We start from the raw sequence: 18233 nt of genomic DNA, 5'->3' as shown, positions 1-18233 counted from the left end.
TGGCTCACACCTGTAATCACAGCATTTTGGGAGGCTGAGATGGGTGGATCACCTGAGGTCAGGAGTTCTAGACCCCCCTGACCAACATAGAGAAACTGCATCCAGTTTCTACTAAAAATACAAAATTAGACAGGCGTGGTGGTGCATGCCTGTTATCCCAGCTACCTGGGAGGCTGAGGCAGGAGAATCCCTTGAACCTGGGAGGCAGAGGTTGCAATGAGCCAAGATCTCATGATTGCACTCCAGCCTGGGCAACAAGAGCACAACTTCATCTCAAAAAAAAGAACAACCTCACTCCAATAAAGGAGAAAACAACAGGTAATTTCATCACCTGTAACATCCTGGCTAACCAGAAGTCCTCAGTCTTTCATGTGACAACTTCACTGCTAGAACAACCAGCATCCAAAAAAAGAAAAAAAAAAAAAAGCCAGTGCACTAAACAGAACTACAACCAACAACTCTCACAGAGTCCACTTTACTCCCATGCTGCTTCTACCAGAGCAGGTGGTAGAATCCATGGCTGAGAAACTTGAAGACAGATCACATCACAGGACTCTTTGCAGACACTCCCCAGTACTAGCCCAGAGCCCAGAAGCTCTACTGGGTGGTTAAACCCAAAAGATCAATAACAATCCCTGCAGTCTGGCTCTCAGGAAGCCCCATCCCAAGGAAAAAGGGGAGACCATCATGTCAAGGGATCACCCCATGAAACAAAAGAATCTGAACAGCAGCTTAGAGCTCTTTCCTCTGACATAGAAAACCCAAATGAGAAGGATCCAAAAAAACAATTCTGGTAACATAACAAAGGAAAAATTTTTTAACACCTTTGAAAGACCACACTAGCTCCCTAGCAATGGATGCAAACCAAGAAGAAATCTCTGAATTGCCAGAAAAAGAATTCATAAGGTCCATTATTAAGCCACTTTAAGAGGCACCAGAGAAAGATAAATATTAACTGAAATAATTTTTTTTTTTTAATACAGGATACAGGTGAAAAAAATTACCAGAGAAATAGATAGCATAAATAAAAAAAAAAAATCACAACTTCTGGAAATGAAAGGCACACTTAGAGAAATGCAAAATATAGTGGAAAATTACAACAATAGATCCAAACAAGTAAAAGAAACAACTCCAGAGCTCAAAGACAAGGCTTTTGAATTAACCCAATCTAACAAAGACAAAAAAGAATTTAAAAAATGAACCAAACCTCCAAGAAGCTTGGAATTATGTAAACAACCACACCTAAGAATAATTGGTGTCTCCAGGGAAGAAGTGAAATCTAAAAGTTTGGAAAACTATTTGAGGAAATAATTGAGAAAAACTGTCCTGGCCTTACTAGAGATCTAGACCTCCAAATACAAGAAGCTCAAAGAACACCAAGGACATTCATCACAAGAAGATCATCACCTAGGCTCAAAGTCATCAGATTATCTGAAGTCAATATAAAGGAAAGATTTTTAGGGGCTGTGTGACAAAAGCATCAGGTAACCTATAAAGAAAAACACATCAGATTACCAGCAGATTTCTCAACAGAAACCCTACAAGCTAGAGAGGATTGGGGTCCTGTGTTTAGCCTCCTTAAACAAAACACGTATCAGCCCAAATTTTGTATCCAGTGAAACTAAGCTTCATAAATGAAGAAAGATACAGTCTTTTCCAGACAAACAAATGATTAGAGAATTCACCACTACCAAGCCACCACTGTAAGAACTGCTAAAAAGTGTTCTAAATCTTGAAACAAAACTTCAAAATACACTGAAATAGAACCTCCTTAACGCATAAATCTCACAAGGCCTATAAAACAATAACACAATATAAAAGGTATTCAGGAAACTACTGGCACAATGAATAAAATAGTCCTTCACACCTCAATACTAATGTTGAATGTAAATGGCCTAAATGCTCCACTTAAAACATACAGAATAGCAGAATAGGTAAGAGTTTACCAATAAAATATCTGCTGTCTTCCAGAGACTCACCCAACACATAAGGACTAACATAAACTTAAGGTAAAGGATTGGAAAAAGATATTCCATGCAAATGTACCCTGAAAGCAAGCAGTAGTAGCCATTCTTTTTTTTTTTTTTTTTTTTTGAGACGGAGTCTTGCTCTGTCACCCAGGCTGGAGTGCAGTGGCGCAGTCTCGGCTCACTGCAAGCTCTGCCTCCCGGGTTCACGCCATTCTCCTGCCTCAGCCTCTCTGAGTAGCTGGGACTACAGGCGCCCGCCACCACGCCCAGCTAATTTTTTGTATTTTTTTAGTAGAGACGGGGTTTCACCGTGGTCTCGATCTCCTGACCTCGTGATCCGCCTGCCTCGGCCTCCCAAAGTGCTGGGATTACAAGCGTGAGCCACCGCGCCCGGCAGTAGCCATTCTTAACATCAGAAAAACAGGCTTTAAAGCAAAAACAGGTAAAAAATAAAAAACCCGAGGAGGGATATTATATAATGATAAAAGGACTAGTCCAATAGGAAAATATCATAATCCTAAATATATACGCACCTAACATTGGAGCTCCCAAATTCATAAAACAATTACTACGAGACCTAAGAAACGAGATAAATGGCAACACAATAATAATGGGGAACTTCAATATTCTACTGACAGCACTAGACAAGTCATCAAGACAGAAAGTCAACAATAACAACCAAAAACACAATGGACTTAAACTATACCCTAGAACAAATGGACTTGACAAATATTTACAGAACATTCTACCCAACAACTGCAGAATATACATTTTATTCATCAGCACATGGAACATTCTCCAAGATAGACATATGATAGGACACAAAACAAGTTGCAATAAATTTAAGACAATCAAAATTATATCAACTACTCTCTCAGACTGCAGTGGAATAAAATTCAAAATCAACTCTAAATGAACCATCAAAACCATGCAAATACATGGAAATTAAATAAATTTTAGAAATTAAATAAATACATGGAAATTAAATAATAATTAAATTTATGATCAACCTGGTTCTGAATGATCTTTGGATGAAATCAAGATTGAAATTTAAAAATTCTTTGAACTGAACAATAATAATGGCACAACCTATTAAAACGTCTGGGATACAGCAGAACTGGTGCTAAAAGGAAAGTTCATAGCATCAAGTTCTTCCATCAAAAAGTGTGAAAGAGCATAGGTTGACAATGTAAGATAACACCTCAAGGAACTAGAGACACAAGAACAAGCCACACTCAAACCCAGCAGGAGAAAAGAAATATCAAAGATCAGAGCAGAACTAAATGAAACGGAAACAACAACAAAAAAAATCCAAATGATAAATGAAATGTAAAGCTGGCTCTTAGAAAAGATAAACAAAGTTGATAGACCATTAACAGAATTAACCAAGAAGAGAGAAGATCCAGATAAGCTCAATTAGAAATGAAACAGAAGATATTGCAACCACTGCCACAGAGATACAAAAGATCATTTAGGGATACTGTGAACGCCTTTATGTGCACAAATTAGAAAACGTAAAGGAGATGAATAAATTCCTGCAAATGTACAATCCTACTAGATTAAAAAAAAACAACTCTGAACAGACTAATAACAAGAAGCAAGATTGAAATAATAATTTAAAAAATTGCCAACCAAAAAAAAATGTTCAGAACCAGGTGGATTCACAGCTGAATTCTATTAGACTTTCAAAGAAAAATTGGTGGGGGTAAGGGAGGAGACCACCCCTCATATTGTCTTATGCCCAATTTCTGCCTCCAAAGAAAGGAAAAGTAAAAACTAAAAGGCAGAAATGAAATCCACAAGCAGACAGCCCAGCGCCACACCCTGGGCCTGGTAGTTAAAGATCGACCCCTGATCTAATTGGTTATGTTATCCATACATTGTATAGAAAAGCACTATGAAAATCCCTATCCTGTTCTGTTCCATTCTAATTACCAGTATATGCAGCCCCCAGTCATGTACCCCCTGCTTGCTCAATCAATCATGACCCTCTCACGCACACCCCCTTAGAGTTGTGAGCCCTTAAAAGGGACTGGAATTGCTCACTCGGGGAGCTCGGCTCTTGAGACAGGAGTCTTACCGATGCCCCCGGCCGAATAAACCCCTTCCTTCTTTAATTTGGTGTCTGAGGAGTTTTGTCTGCAGCTCGTCCTGCTATAGCAGCAGGGCCAAGATGGCTGACTAGAAGCGGCATCCCATAAAGAAGAACCATAACAGTGTGTGAAGGCTGTACCATAACCTGAGGTATCCATGTTCTCTCATCAGAACTGACTAGGTGGCTGGCGTGATCCATGGAGAGGAAGGAAGAGCAGTGTGGTGCAGCAGCCCACCTGACACTCACATGGGCCTGGGGAGCCCCCACTCCACAGCCAAGGGAGGTGGTGAGTGAGCATGCTACCCATCTTGGGAAACTGCTTTTTCCATGGAACTATGCAGCCCACGGATTAGAAGATTCCACTCATGAACCCACACCACTGGAGCCTAAGGTCCCAACTGTTGGAAGCAAGAGCTCAGAGTCGCAAAGAAAATGAGCACTGAAACAAGGAATTTCTTAGCTAGGCAAGGCACATTTACTTCTGCAGAAGGGTGCCAGTCATGTCTCTAGCTGTTGTGAGAGCACAGCATACAAGAGAGGGAAGGAGTTTTTATCCCTAACACAATCCCTACTTCTGTGTCCTGCCCCCATTGGCTGGAGTCAGACTGCACAATCTAAGCTAACTCGATGGCTATTTTAAATCGAGACCGGCAGGAAGGTTGTTTACAGAGCAGGTAACTAGGAGTGAGGAGGACTTCTTCCAAATAAGGAAGAGATGTGGGTTACGGATTGCGACTGGGGAGAAGAGATGTTTACAGAGCAGGTAGCTAGGAGCGGAAAGGTACAAGGAAGTTGATTTTGAGAACAAACAACAAGGAAGTTACCCTTTGAAGAGGAACTTATTGTGCCTGACACAACCCTGGAGCTGAACAGTTTATGAACAGCCTGTCAGCTAGAATCAACTTAAGCCTGCTCAGTTCCCACGGGAGGGGCAACCAGCACCACTGTTGCAGCTGGCTGCTGTCTAAGCTGTTTGAGCTCCTTGAGGGAGGGACAGCAGCCAGCACTGGGACTCGAAACTGCCTAACAGGCTAAGCTCCCTGGGCGGGGAAAGGGAAGCAGCCATCTCTATAGCTCCCGGCCACACATTTCCTCTGCTAGATCCAGGGAAACTGGACAGCTTGGTCTCAAGAGGTATCCCCCACAGCCCAACACACTGGCTGTGGCAGACTGCGGCCAGAATGTCTCTTCAGGTCTGACCCTGACCCATCCCTCCTCACTGGTTAGGGCCTCCCTGCAGGAACTCCAACAGCTCCAGCCAGGGGCTCAGGGACAGAACTCCGATCTCCCTGGGCATGAGCCCCTACGGGGAGGGGTGGCTGCAGTCCCTGTGGACCAGCAGACTTAGTCTTTCCTCCTGCTAGCTCTGAGGAATTTGAGCAGCCCAGATGAGTGGCTTTCCCCCAGCAAAACACCCTCCTCCACCAAGGAACAGTCAAAGTGCTTCATTAAATGGGTTCTGCTCCCCATGCCACCCAATTGGTAACACTTCAACAGGGGTTGCCAGACACCCTATACAGGAGCAATCCTACTGGCATCAGATTGGTGCCTCTTGAGGTCAGAGATCACAGAGGAAGGAGCAGACTCTTCTTTGCTTTTCTCCAACCTCCTTGAGTGACATCTCCAGTCATGGGAGTGAACCAGATTAATAGGGCCTGAAGTTAACCCCCCGCAAACTGCAGAAGCCCTGCAGAAGAGGGACCTGACCATTGAAAGAAAAACAAACAAACAAACAGAAAGGAACAACAGCATCAACAACAAAAAAGTACCCACAAAACCTTATCCAAGGCCAGGCATGGTGGCTCACACCTGTAAAAAGGTTAACTTGTTTTTGTGATTGGCTATTGTTTTTCAATAACGAACGTTTAGGAATAGATTGAAATAGAAATTTCTCTGAAACAGTGCTGGATGAATGCCTAAGGGGGCTCATACAACCTGCTCTGAGAATTGGTGACCGTTATTTTTGTCCATGTTCAATTGAGTTCAAATTTGATATTTAACTTTTCCACTACATTTGGCCTCAATTGGATACTCAATTGCATTAAAATACCCTTACAGATACATTGGGAAGGCATAGTTGATATAGATTACAGATATAGGGTAAGCACAGGAGAATTAAAGGCACAATTAATAAAAATTAAACCCCACATGGCGTTGCAAGCAGAGTAATATTGTGAGACTTGCCAGGAATATACACACAACATTCAGTATGCAGTAAGGCGCAAACCCCTCCTTGGGCTGCGGTAAGCATATCTAATGCCATTTGATTTTGCAACACAACAGTACGCAGCTGAGTAAGTTCATCTGATAACAACATAAGTCCAGTGCTACTATCATTAAGAGCTTTTCCTACATGTAAGTCAAATATTATAATTTGTTGGTGAAGGAGGATTGTACCAGCATCAGGGGAGAATACTGTGATAGGGTACCACCACCAGGGAGTCCAGTGCATTTGTAACCAGCGATGTTTGTAAGCATCTAGATTACTGGGGAGGGGAATATTATCCTGGATAGTGAATGGAATTAATGGCCACCCCCAAGTGCATCTCCCCATCCAATGCAGGGACAGGTATCACCACCCATAGGATCTGCATAGCCCGAGGGCCCCCCAGGGGACAGCAATGGAGCTACTGTAATCATAGTGTACTAATCTCTTATTAAAATAGGAAAGAGATTGTGTTTCACTAGGTACAATGTTGTTGATTTGGAGTATGTGTTGACAATTGAGTGGAGAAACCCCAAAGTAACATTAGAGAAGCCATTTAAGGCCTCCAGACAAAGCAGGGGCTATATGGAATCCAGCCATGAGCACAGCAGGTTTTCAGTGTATACCATTCCAGGAATATTGGGCAGAATACCAAGGCTTTCAATGCAAGGTAAGGGTGGAGTTCATCTTTTGTCTGACTTGGCAAAGATTGATTTTTTAGTGTGGTCAAATGAAGTCCAGGTTGGATTGCAAGTGTTGTTGTTGCAGCCCCATTGGTAACAACATAGCCATTCAGAAATGTTGTCATGGACGATTCTCCAAGGTAGCCCATTTTTGGCGGCCTCCAGCAACCCAACGTATAGCCAACATTGATTGCAGTTGGCTTCTGTTGCAGCGGTGGCTACCCAGTTGATGAATTTATTCTTGGCCTCAGACACAAAGACACAGGTGCTGACCATTAGTAGATAGGTTATTCCCTGTAATAACAAAAATGGAGGGGAACATCATATTGTTTTTCATCTTTCGGAAATTGTACTATGCCTTCATTTTCTGCTTTCATAGCTACAAAGTCACCAGCCTTAGGGTTGGGATCTGATGGACGTTGTACCCATATTTTGGCTCCAGGATTTAAGCTACCTGTACCAGGGGATCTGAATCCCCAAGTTCTGTATGTAGAGTCTGTTGGGCAAAGATTTCCTCAGGAGTTAATTGTTGAAAAGGTGCCACTAACAATTGAGCAACCAGCATCTGTGGTTTTATAGCAAAAGAATCTGGAGTGGTATTGTATAAAATGTCCTTTAACTCTCCCTGGTAATCACTATCAATTATACCACCATACACTATAATGCCTCTCATTGCAAGGCTTGAACATGTTGTAATCCATTTACCCATGTTCAAGATTGCAGTTACGGTGGAAATTTTTGCCTGTTGATCTTCCTGCTGATTAAATAGTCTGTCAAGAGAAAACAGAGACACGTGAGCATCAACATGGAAAACAGGGCCAGGTGCAGTGGCTCACACCTGTCATCCCAGCACTTTCGGAGGCTGAGGTGGGCAGATCACAAGGTCAAGAGATTGGGACCATCCTGGCCAACATAGTGAAACCCCGTCTCTAAAATTACAAAAATAAACTGAGCACGGTGGCTCATACCTCTTATTCTAGCACTTTGGGAGGCCAAGGCATGCTGATCACGAGGTCAAAAGATGGAGACCATCCTGTCCAACATGGTGAAACCTCATCCCTACTAAAAATACAAAAATTATCTGGGTATGGTGGTGCGTGCCTGTAGTCCCAGCTGCTCGGGAGGCTGAGGCAGGAGAATTGCTTCAACCTGGGACATGGAGGTTGAGGTTAGCCCAGATTGTGCCACTGCACTCCAGCCTAACGAAAGAGTGAGACTGCATCTAAAAGAAAAATAAATAAAAAAAATACAAAGTTAGCTGGGCGTGGCAGCCTGTGCCTGTAATCTCAGCTGCTTGGGAGGTGGAGGCAGGAGAATCACTTGAACCCTGGAGGTGGAGGTTGCAGTGAGCTGAGATTGCACCACTGCACTTCAGTTTGGTGACAGGGCTAGATTCCATCTCAAAAACAAAAAACAACACAACAAAACATGGAACGTAGTGATGATGGTAGTGTGTGCACCAGGATTCAGATACCTTACCAGTATTGTTTTCCCCGAACCTCTTTATTCCCCATTGACCATTTGTTTCATTGCCATTGGGGCACCCAGGTAGTAAGACCATTTGCTACTGACCAAGAGTTGGTATAAAAGTAACAAATCCCTCTGGCCTCCTCCTGAATAGCTTAGAGGAAAGACTACTAGTTCAGCCAACTGGCTGCTCCCACCCCTTCCTTCATCAGGAATGCTTATGTTTTTAACAGGATTATAAGCCACGGCCTTCCAGCATCGGGTCCCACCAATGTATTTGGCAGGTCCATCTGTAAATCAAGCATGTTTCTGATCCTCTGGGCTTAGTTCTTCAAAGGATTTGCCCTATTGGGTGGGAGTGAGGGGGTTTCCTTCCCTATCTGCAGGGCTTGCTTGGTGATTTCCTGAGCTGGCAGGTTTTGTGTATCCTCATGTAAAAGTGATACTCAATTGGGTTTTGGCTTAGCCTGGTCTTGTATGTACCATGTCCATTTTATGATGCTACTTTCTTGGGCATGCTCTATCTGGTGGGTTTTGGGGGAACTCATGACCCAAGTCATAATAGAAATTTCAGGCCTCATAAAGACAGCGTGGTTGAAGCAGAGGTGTTCTATTTCCAGCAAAGCTCAATAGCAAGCTAACAATTGCTTCTCAAAAGGGGAATAAGCTTTTCCAGCCTCTGGCAGTCTCTGGGTCTAAAACACGAAAAGTATCCTCTTCCCATCTTGTTTCTGCCTAAGGCTCCAATTAGCATGTGGATCTAGGACAGTTACTCAAAGTTCATCTGGCCCATCCTGTATAGGCCATAGATCCAGGGCCAGTTGCCTGCTTGTTTAGCTTGTTCAAAAGCCATGCTCTCTTTCTCTCCACAGTGAAAGTCATACCTTTTTCTAGCGGCTGCATGCAGAGGTTGTAAAATGTTACCCAAGTAAGGAATACGATGTGTTCAGAATCCAAACAAGCCAATACATTTCTGGGCCTCCTTCTTAGTGGTACGGGTTGCAAATTATAGTATTTTAGCCTTAGCCTTTGGTAAAGTGGACTATTTCTTTGCATTCCATAGGATGCCAAAGAATTTTACACTTTGTGCCGGTCCTTGAATTTTACTAGGCTTAATTTCCCATTTTTGAGATGGGAACTGGGTTTTTACCTGCTCCAAGCCCCAGCTGACTAGTTCTTCAGTTTTACCCTGACCGGGCCACCTGGACAGCTGCTTTTTTCAGCAATAGGCTGATAGCTTTGAGCCTGATCAGTCAAGACATTGACTGGCATTGGGCCAGGGCCAGTCTGGAAGTCAGATTAGCATTTTCCTTTTCCAGCTTACATTTCTCTTGTAGCAACCAGCCCCTATCTTGACACATTAACTTATAAGCAGCAATCAAACACTATCCACTTTGGGAGATTCCCTTAGCATCTCCTCTGGTGACTGGAATCCCCTGTAGCACTTCAAGCATAGTCAAAGGTTTAAATTGCACTAATTTAGATTCCCAATTCCCACAAAGGCCAGTTCCCCTGGACCATTCAATCACAAAGAAGGAGAACTAGGAGTGATCCCATCCCAGGATATGGGAAGTCCTTGAGCCTCCAGCCCTATCCTTCTGGTCAAAAAGGGGCAAACTTTTGTTTTCAAATCCTGTTTGTGATGCCAAAAATGTTCTATGTGGGAAACATGGGAGGGGAGAAGAAAAGACACACACACGATACCTTTAAGGGTAAACAAGCTTTATCCCATATCAATATCAATGCAGACAGAATAAACTAATGATATAATAAGCAAATAAATATAATACACAGATTGATATAATTAGCAAATTGCAGTAAGAAGAGGAGATGGGAAAGATATATATATATATTTACCCTCACCAGACTATGGAGGATTACCAACTGAGTGGGAAGCAACAGTCTGGGCTCCAGAGTCGCCACCCATTCATGCACAGACAAGGAGAAGTTTCATGAAGCTTCAGGGCAGTCTGGGACCCTAGCTCTTTTGTAACAAGTTGTTTAGCACAAGGCCCAGTAAGGAGGGCCATTTGGGACTTGCCTCAAGGAACACAAAAGGGTCAACTTGTTTTTGTGATTGTCTATTGTTTTTCAATAACTAATGTATAGGAATAGAATGAAATAGATATTTCTTTGATACAGCGCTGGATGAACACCTCAGGGGCTCACAGGACCTGTTCTGGGACTTGGTGACCATCATGTCCACATTCAATTGAGTTCAAATTTAACACTTAACTTTTCCTTCACAAATTCCCCTGTCTTGATGAATCAGCTCTGTCTAGGCAAAGGGCAAAATGAACCCCTTGGGCCGTTACATAACCTCCACCTCCTGGGTTCAAGTGATTCTCCTGCTTCAGCCTCCGGAGTAGCTGGGACCACAGATGTGCACCACCACACCCAGCTAACTTTTTATATTATGAGTAGAGATGGGGTTTCACCATGTTGGCCAGGCTAATCTTGAACTCCTGACCTCAAGTGATCCACCCACCTTGGCCTCCCAAAGTGTTGGGATTACTGGCATGAGCTACCTGTGCCTGACCCTAAATGATTTCTTTCTATCTCCTATAGCAGTTTGAAATTACTTAAAGGTTGTTTCAAATTGAAAAAAAAGAATGTGGATAAAAATAAAATATAAATAGATAAAAAAATTACAGAGATTACAAAATATATATGTAAATCTGGAGTGGTCAAAAATGACAAATTTGATATATTTATAAGGTTTTATTAAAATTAGCTTTAATTGTTAATACACTACTACCAAAGTAAAAGTTGATTTTCTCTTGAACAAAAATTTTATGTCTTATTAATACGACAGCAAAATACTTCTGTTCACCTTTGAATACATTCAACAAGACAGAGAGTAAAAAAGAGATAAAATTTTTCCATGCTCTGGCATGGGCCTGGCTCAGCTCTGGGAGGAAGCCCTGCCTCAAAAGGCTGCAGTTTAGGCTGTCACTCTTTCTTCACTCCGCCCAGCAGCTGATCACATCTTCTGTCACTCAGTGTCTGAGGGGGCGGGACCTTAAGCATTAGCCAATCAGGGACGCTGGGCTGGAAACCGTCCAATCAGGCACGCAGCTGGAATGAACAGGACGGCTTCCGGATTTGGCGGGGTCTTTGTCTCTAGCTGCAGCTGGAGCTCCAGGTCTTGTCTTAGGTGCTGTGTGTCTTCTGCTCCTAGAGGCCCAGCCTTTGTGGCCCTGTGACCTGCAGGTATTGGGAGATCCACAGCTAAGACGCCAGGACCCTCTTGAAGCCTAGAAATGGTGAGAATGTCGGTCCAGGATTCCGAGAGAGGGGAAGTGGCTGTGGTGGGACTCAGACCTCCCCGCAGTCAGCTCCACAGTCTGCACCCCGAATTCTCCTTACCCGGTTCGGCCTCAGTCCCGTTCAGCCATAAGATGGCGGCACGCTGACAGCCTGGCCCCGGGCGTCCTGTCGCTTCCCGGCGCAGTGACTGTGCCCTGGCCTGGAGCGCTCTGTGGGCAGCTCTGCACCCGCAGTGCCGCGTCTCTCCCAGATTGTGCAGGGGAGAATCCTAACTCGCGGTGCGGGTTCAGGAATGGGAAGAGCTTTGGTCTGTGGGGTTCACAGTTTCTCTTTTCTGCTATTAAAATTGTATGGGGCCGGGCGCCGTCGTTCACGCCTGTAATCCCCGCACATTGGGAAACCGAGGCGGACAGATCACTTGAGGTCAGGAGTTGAAGACCAGACTGACCAAAATGGGGAAACCCCTTGTCTACTAAAAATACAAAAATTAGCTGGATGTGATGGCGAATGTCTGTAGTCCCAGCTTCTCCGGAGGCAGAAGTGAGAGAATCGCTTCAACCCGGGAGGCGGAGGTTGCAGTGAGCTGAAATCCTGCCACTGCACTCCAGCCTGGGCGACAGAGCAAGACTCTTGTCTAAAAAAAAAAAAAAAATTATGAGAGTCACTGCAAAAATATCAAACAATTTAATCAAAGAGTGATTCAAGAATTGTAGAGCACCCAGCTATAGTTTGCAGTTTGTGATCCATGGGAGAGGCTTGAAGAAAAGACATTATAAAATGCGTGATGAAGAAAACCAAATTCAGTAATTTGTTAGGTTTAGTAATGTAGTTTCTTAATTTGTACAATCAAGGTGGAAATTTCCTGGTTATGTAATTAGAGCTTAATTGGCAGTTTATAGTTGCTTAATTCTGAATTTTGTTTCCCCTAATGTAGTAATTTACCAAAAAATGCACTTGAGCTTAGATTTTTTTTTTTTTTTTTTTTTTTTTAGAAGTAGGAATCCGGGGACTAGAGCCTCTTCAGTCTAATTGCCTGCCACTTAATTATTTTCACATCCCACAGGGGACTGATTTTCCTGGCATTTTTCACATGTATCCCAAGCAAGGCCTCAAGTGTACCCCATGTTCCTCAATTAATTATTATTATTATTATTATTATTATTATTATTATTTGAGACGGAGTTTCGCTCTGTCGCCAGGCTAGAGTGCAGTGTCAGATCTCGGCTCACTGCAACCTTCACTTCTTGGGTTCAAGCAATTCTCCTGCTTCAGCCTCTCCAATAATTGGGACTATAGGCACGCGCCACCACTCTCAGCTAGTTTTTGTATTTTTAGCAGAGACGAGGTTTCACCATGTTTGCCAGGAATGCTAGTTACCAAGGAAAAATATAGGGAAAATCTCTCTTCCATTTTGGCTGTAGACAATGAATATATTTCCACAGGAAAATGTGGTAGATAATTGATGAGTTACATGGATTCATCAACACATTAGTTCCTCTTTTTGCAGGGTAAATTAGTGGCAGTGAATATCTCAGTTCTATGTCCTTTTGTCTTGAGTTCTGAGTTAAATGCTAAATTGTAAGTGATGAAACATGGTACCTTCTAGAAGTGTTCCCATATGACTAATTTTTTACTACATTATTTTATTTATTTACTTTTTTTTTTGAAACAGAGTCTCACTCTGTCACCAGGTTGGAGTGCAGTGGCATGATCTCGGCTCACGCAACCTCTGCCTCCCACGTTCAAGCAATTCTCCTGCCTCAGCCTCCCAAGTAGCTGGGATTACAGGTGTGCACCACCATGCCCAGCCAATTTTTTGTGTGTTTTTAGTAGAGACAGGGTTTCACCATGTTGGCCAAAATGTTCTCAATCTTCTGACCTCCTGATCTACCCACCTTGGCCTTCCAAAGTGTTGGGATTACAGGCGTGAGCCACCGTGCCTGGCCTACTGCATTATTTTTAAGATAAATAATAAAATAATACATATATTGTCTGAAATAAGTAGATATATATGCTTTTCTTATAGAGGTATAAAATGCAAGCATCTTAGCCAGGTGCAGTGGCTCATGCCTATAATCTCAGCACTTTGGGAGGCCTAGGCAGGTTGAGGTCAGGAATTTGAGACCAGCCTGCCCAACATGGTGAAACTCATCTCTACTAAAAATACAAAAATTAGCCAGGTGTGGTGGCATATACCTGTATTCCCAGCTACTTGGGAGGCTGAGGCACAAGAATGTCTTGAACCCGGGAGGTGGAGGTTGCAGTGAGCCGAGATCATGCCATTGAACTCCAGCCTGGGCCACAGAGCGAGACTCCGTCTCAAAAAAAAAAAAAAAACAAATGTAAGAACTTTAAAATTTCCTTCCTTTATGTAAACACTGCATTTGAGTAATTTCCCTGGATTTTTCAAACAGTTTCAAAAACTAAGTGAATAATTCTGACATGGAAATTAAAGCTTGAACCTAGTGACTCCAGGCTAAGGCTAATATTAAGCCTGCAACTGGATGTTATTGAAGGCTCAGTTAGTTTTTTCTGGGGGAGCCTCCCCTCCAGATGTCCCAGCCTGATCACTCTAGCCATAGAAGGAGCCTTTATCCTGAGAGAAGCTACAGAGCCCTGGAAAGCTGGGGATCCACAGGCAGATGCAGTTGAGGTTAAGATGAAAGGAAACTGAGAGGGTCTTACTGATGATGAAGTCGTTACGTTTTGCAGCACTTTCTACACTTTGTAAAATAAAAACATTAGATTTATGTAAAAAAAAAAAAAGAATTCCAAAAAATTATTGCAACAGGAGAAAGTACCAACTAAATATAAGATCTTTATGGCTTGCAAAGATGTAGGCAGAAAATGGCTTTTTTTTTAGGGAAGGGTAAACAAGATTAGAAAGGAGGTGGGGGGTGAATGGCAAATGGAGAGTGAAAAAGTCAGATTTTAGATCAGAGGATGTCTTACCCTGAAATCAGCATGTTCTTAGGAGGGACATAAAATGGGGTTGTATGCTGACTCCGACTGAGGGTAGCTCAAAGTTCAGGAGCCTGAGGGAGGGAAATAAACTTAAGAAAAGTATCATTAAGAAATATTTTATTTTAGTCTGGGCCCAGTGGCTCATGCCTGTGATCTCAGCACTGGGAGGCCGAGGCAGTCAGATCACCTGAGGACAGGACCAGCCTGGCCAACGTGGTGAAATCCTGTCTCTACTAAAAATACAAAAATTATTGGGAGGCTGAGGTAGGCGGATCACCTGAGGTTGGGAGTTTAAGACCAGCCTGACTAACATGGAGAAACCCCATCACCACTAAAAAAAAAAAAAAAAAATCATCAGGTGTGGTGCTGCATGCCTGTAATCCCATCTACTGGGGAGACTGAGGCAGGAGAATCGCTTGAACTTGGGAGGTAAAGGTTGTAGTGAGCCGAGATTGCGCCAGTGCACTCCAGCCTGGGCAACGAGAGTGAAACTCCATCTCAAAAAAAAAACAAAAAACACCAAAACAACAAAAATTCGCCAGGTGCGGCGATGGGCACCTGTAATCCCACCTACTTGGGAGGCTGAGGCAGGAGAATTGCTTGAACCCGGGAGGTGGAGGTTGCTATTAGCCAAGATCGCATCACTGCACTCCAGCCTGGGTGACAAAGTGAAAAAATATTTTATTTTGAGCACTGAAGACAAATTCAGCTGATTTTTTTAATGAGAAAAAGGAGAAAATGTGCAGATCGTGTGTCTGCCTGTGTGATAGGTAAGAAAAGAGCACTATCTTAGTCATAATGGGAAGAGTGTTTCTTTCCATAAATTGTTCCTGGAGCACACAAAGGATGGAGAATTGTATTAATCACAGATACTTCCCAGGATTATCTATGTGTTTCATCTTTCCCCATCTCTTTTCTTTGTTCTATGCATTTCTTCCATTTGGCTTTTCCTGGGCTGCATCTCACATATTGAACTAGTAAACATAACTACGGTGTTTTGCTGAGTTCTGTGAGTAACTCTACCAGATTATTAAAATTCAGTGAGGTTATGGGACTCCCAAGTTTTTAAACAGTAGCTCAGAAGCATAGATGGGCCCATGGGGTTTTTGACTGGCATCTGCAGTGAGAACAGTGTTGTGGGACTGAGCCCTGAATCAGGGTCTGTGTTGACTCTGGGTGGTGTCAGAATTCAAATGTTAGACAATAAGTTGGTGTCGGAGGATTGTTTAATGTTCAGCAAACTCTACAGATTTGGTGCCAGCAAAAAGATATCACAGAGGCCTGGCCTGGAATAAAACTCTAGGTGTTTGGGAATGGGAGCTCTGCTTTCCCATACACAGGCTGTCACACTGCCCATTGTCCTGTGATTCAGGTCTTCTCCCAGGGTGACAGAGAGAGGGAAGGAGCTCTGATGACAGACTCCGTTTTCCCACAGCTGCCACCACAAGATTCCCACCCACTCACAAACAGACACACTAGACATTGACATGTCCACACTCCTCCCAGGAGTAGGCATCACCCTCAGGAACTTCACCACGGCATTTTTGATCCTAGTGTTTCTTGCCAAGAACCCACAAGTCTCTACAAGTCTCCTGGCATATCCCCATCTGCAGACACTAAATCTGCAGCAGCAACCTGTTTTCTCCACCAACCTACCATTTTGGATTAGCTGTTCATAATCTCATCTGCCTGCACACAGAACTAAATCAGAGTACAGCTGCATCGGGACCACTATCTGTAGCAAAAATCAGTCCTCTCACCTACATTGCACTCTCTCCCGCCCAGGGATTTAATTTTTTATTTTAGCTTTTATTTTTGATTCGGGGTACACATGTGGGTTTCTTTTACAGGTAAAATTATATCATGGGGGTTTGGTGTGCAGATTATTTTGTCACTTAGATACTAAGCATAGCACCAAACAGGTATGTTTTCTGATCCTCTTGAGTTCTCCCACCCTCCACCCTCAACTAGGCCTCAGTGTCTGTTGTTCTCCTCTTTGTGTTCATGTGTTATTATTTAGCTCTTACTTATAAATGATAACACATTCATTTGGTTTTCTGTTTCTGCATTCTTTTTCTTTTTCTTTTTTTTTTTTTGGGAGACAGAGTTTTACTCTTGTTGCCCATGCTGGAGTGCAATGGTGTGATGTAGGCTCGCCGCAACTTCCACCTCCCAGGTTCAAGTGATTCTCCTGCCTCAGCCTCATGAGTAGCTGGGATTACAGGTGCATGCCACCATGCCCAGCTAATTTTGTATTTTTAATAGAGGTAGGGTTTCTCCATGTTGGGCAGGCTGGTCTCCAACTCCTAACCTCAAGTGATCAACCCACCTCGGCCTCCCAAAGTGCTCGGATTACAGGTGTGAGCACTGCGCCAGGCCTCCGCATTTGTTTTCTAAGAATAATGGTCTCCAGCTTCATTGATGTTATTGCAAAGGACATGATTTTTTTTTTTAATGGCCACAGAGTATTCCATGATGTTTATGTACCGTATTTTGTTTTGACTAAATCTTTTATTTTATTTTATATTTGGAGACAGAGTCTCACTTATTGCCCAGGCCAGAGTGCCATGGCATGATATTGGCTTACCTTAACCTCAACCTCCCAGGCTCAAGCAATTCTCTCCTACCTCATCCTCCCAAGAAGCTGGGACTACACATGGGCGTTACCACACCTGGCCAATTTTTCTTGTTGTATTTTCCGTGGAGACAGGATTTTGCCATGTTGTCCAGGCTGGACTCAAACTTCTAAGTTCAGGCAGTCCACCTGCCTTGGCCTCCCAAAGTGCTGGGATTACAGGCATGGGCCACTGCTTCTGACCATACCATATTTTCTTTACCCAGTCTACCACCGATAGGCATTTAGGGCCTGTCCTTGTCTTTGCTATTGTGAATAGTGCTGCAGTGAACATGCATGTGAATGTGTCTTTATAATATAATAATTTATATTTCTTTGGGTATATACCCAATTATGAGATTTCTGGGTCAAATGATAATTCTGTTATTAGTTCTGTGAGGAACCGCCACACTGCTTTTTACAGTTGTTAAACTAATTTACACTCCCACCAGCAGAGTATAAGCATTCTGTTTTCTCTGCAACTTTGCCAGCATCTGTTATTTTTTGACTTTTTGAAAATAGCCATTCTGACCGGTGTGAGGTGGTATCTCATTGTTGGTTTTCTTTTAATTTCTCTAGTGATTAGTAAAGAGCATTTTTTCCATATGCTTGTTAGCCACGTGTATATCTTCTTTTGAAAAGCATCTGTTCGTGTTTTTGCCTACATTTTAATGAGGTTGTTTGGTTTTTTCTTTCAAACTTGTTTAAGTTTTTAATAAATTCTGGATATTAGACCTTTGTCAGAGGTAAAGTTTGCAAATGTTTTCGTTTATTCTGTAGGTTGTATTTTTCCTCCGTTGATAGTTTCCTTTGCTGTGAAGAAGCGCTTTAGTTTAAATAGGTTCTGTTTGTCAATTTTTGCTTTTGTTACAATTGCTTTTGGTAGCTTCATCATGAAGTCTTTGCCGGTTTCTGTGTCTAGAATGGTGTTTCTTAGGTTATCATGCAGATTTTCTTATAATTT

General features: G+C 42.9%; 2 protein-coding genes across 2 annotated transcripts in view; one reads left to right on the top strand and one right to left on the bottom strand.

Moving 5' to 3' along the window:
• The window catches only part of LOC116479550 (E3 ubiquitin-protein ligase RNF4-like), a 265307-nt gene that overhangs the window by 181027 nt on the left and 66047 nt on the right, over positions 1-18233 (bottom strand). The window lies entirely within an intron of this gene.
• Positions 11553-18233, top strand: part of LOC116478780 (putative zinc finger protein 66) — a 32238-nt gene continuing 25557 nt past the window's right edge. The window contains 1 exon segment of the mRNA XM_032170283.2: positions 11553-11687. Within this exon segment, the coding sequence (XP_032026174.1) occupies positions 11685-11687 (3 nt within the window). The 5' untranslated portion in view covers positions 11553-11684.

The sequence above is a fragment of the Hylobates moloch genome, unplaced genomic scaffold (assembly GCF_009828535.3).
Source record: "Hylobates moloch isolate HMO894 unplaced genomic scaffold, HMol_V3 SCAFFOLD_12, whole genome shotgun sequence".
NCBI lineage: Eukaryota > Metazoa > Chordata > Mammalia > Primates > Hylobatidae > Hylobates > Hylobates moloch.
Note: the sequence above shows the minus strand (reverse complement) of the source record. Positions and strands in the feature narration are given on the sequence as shown.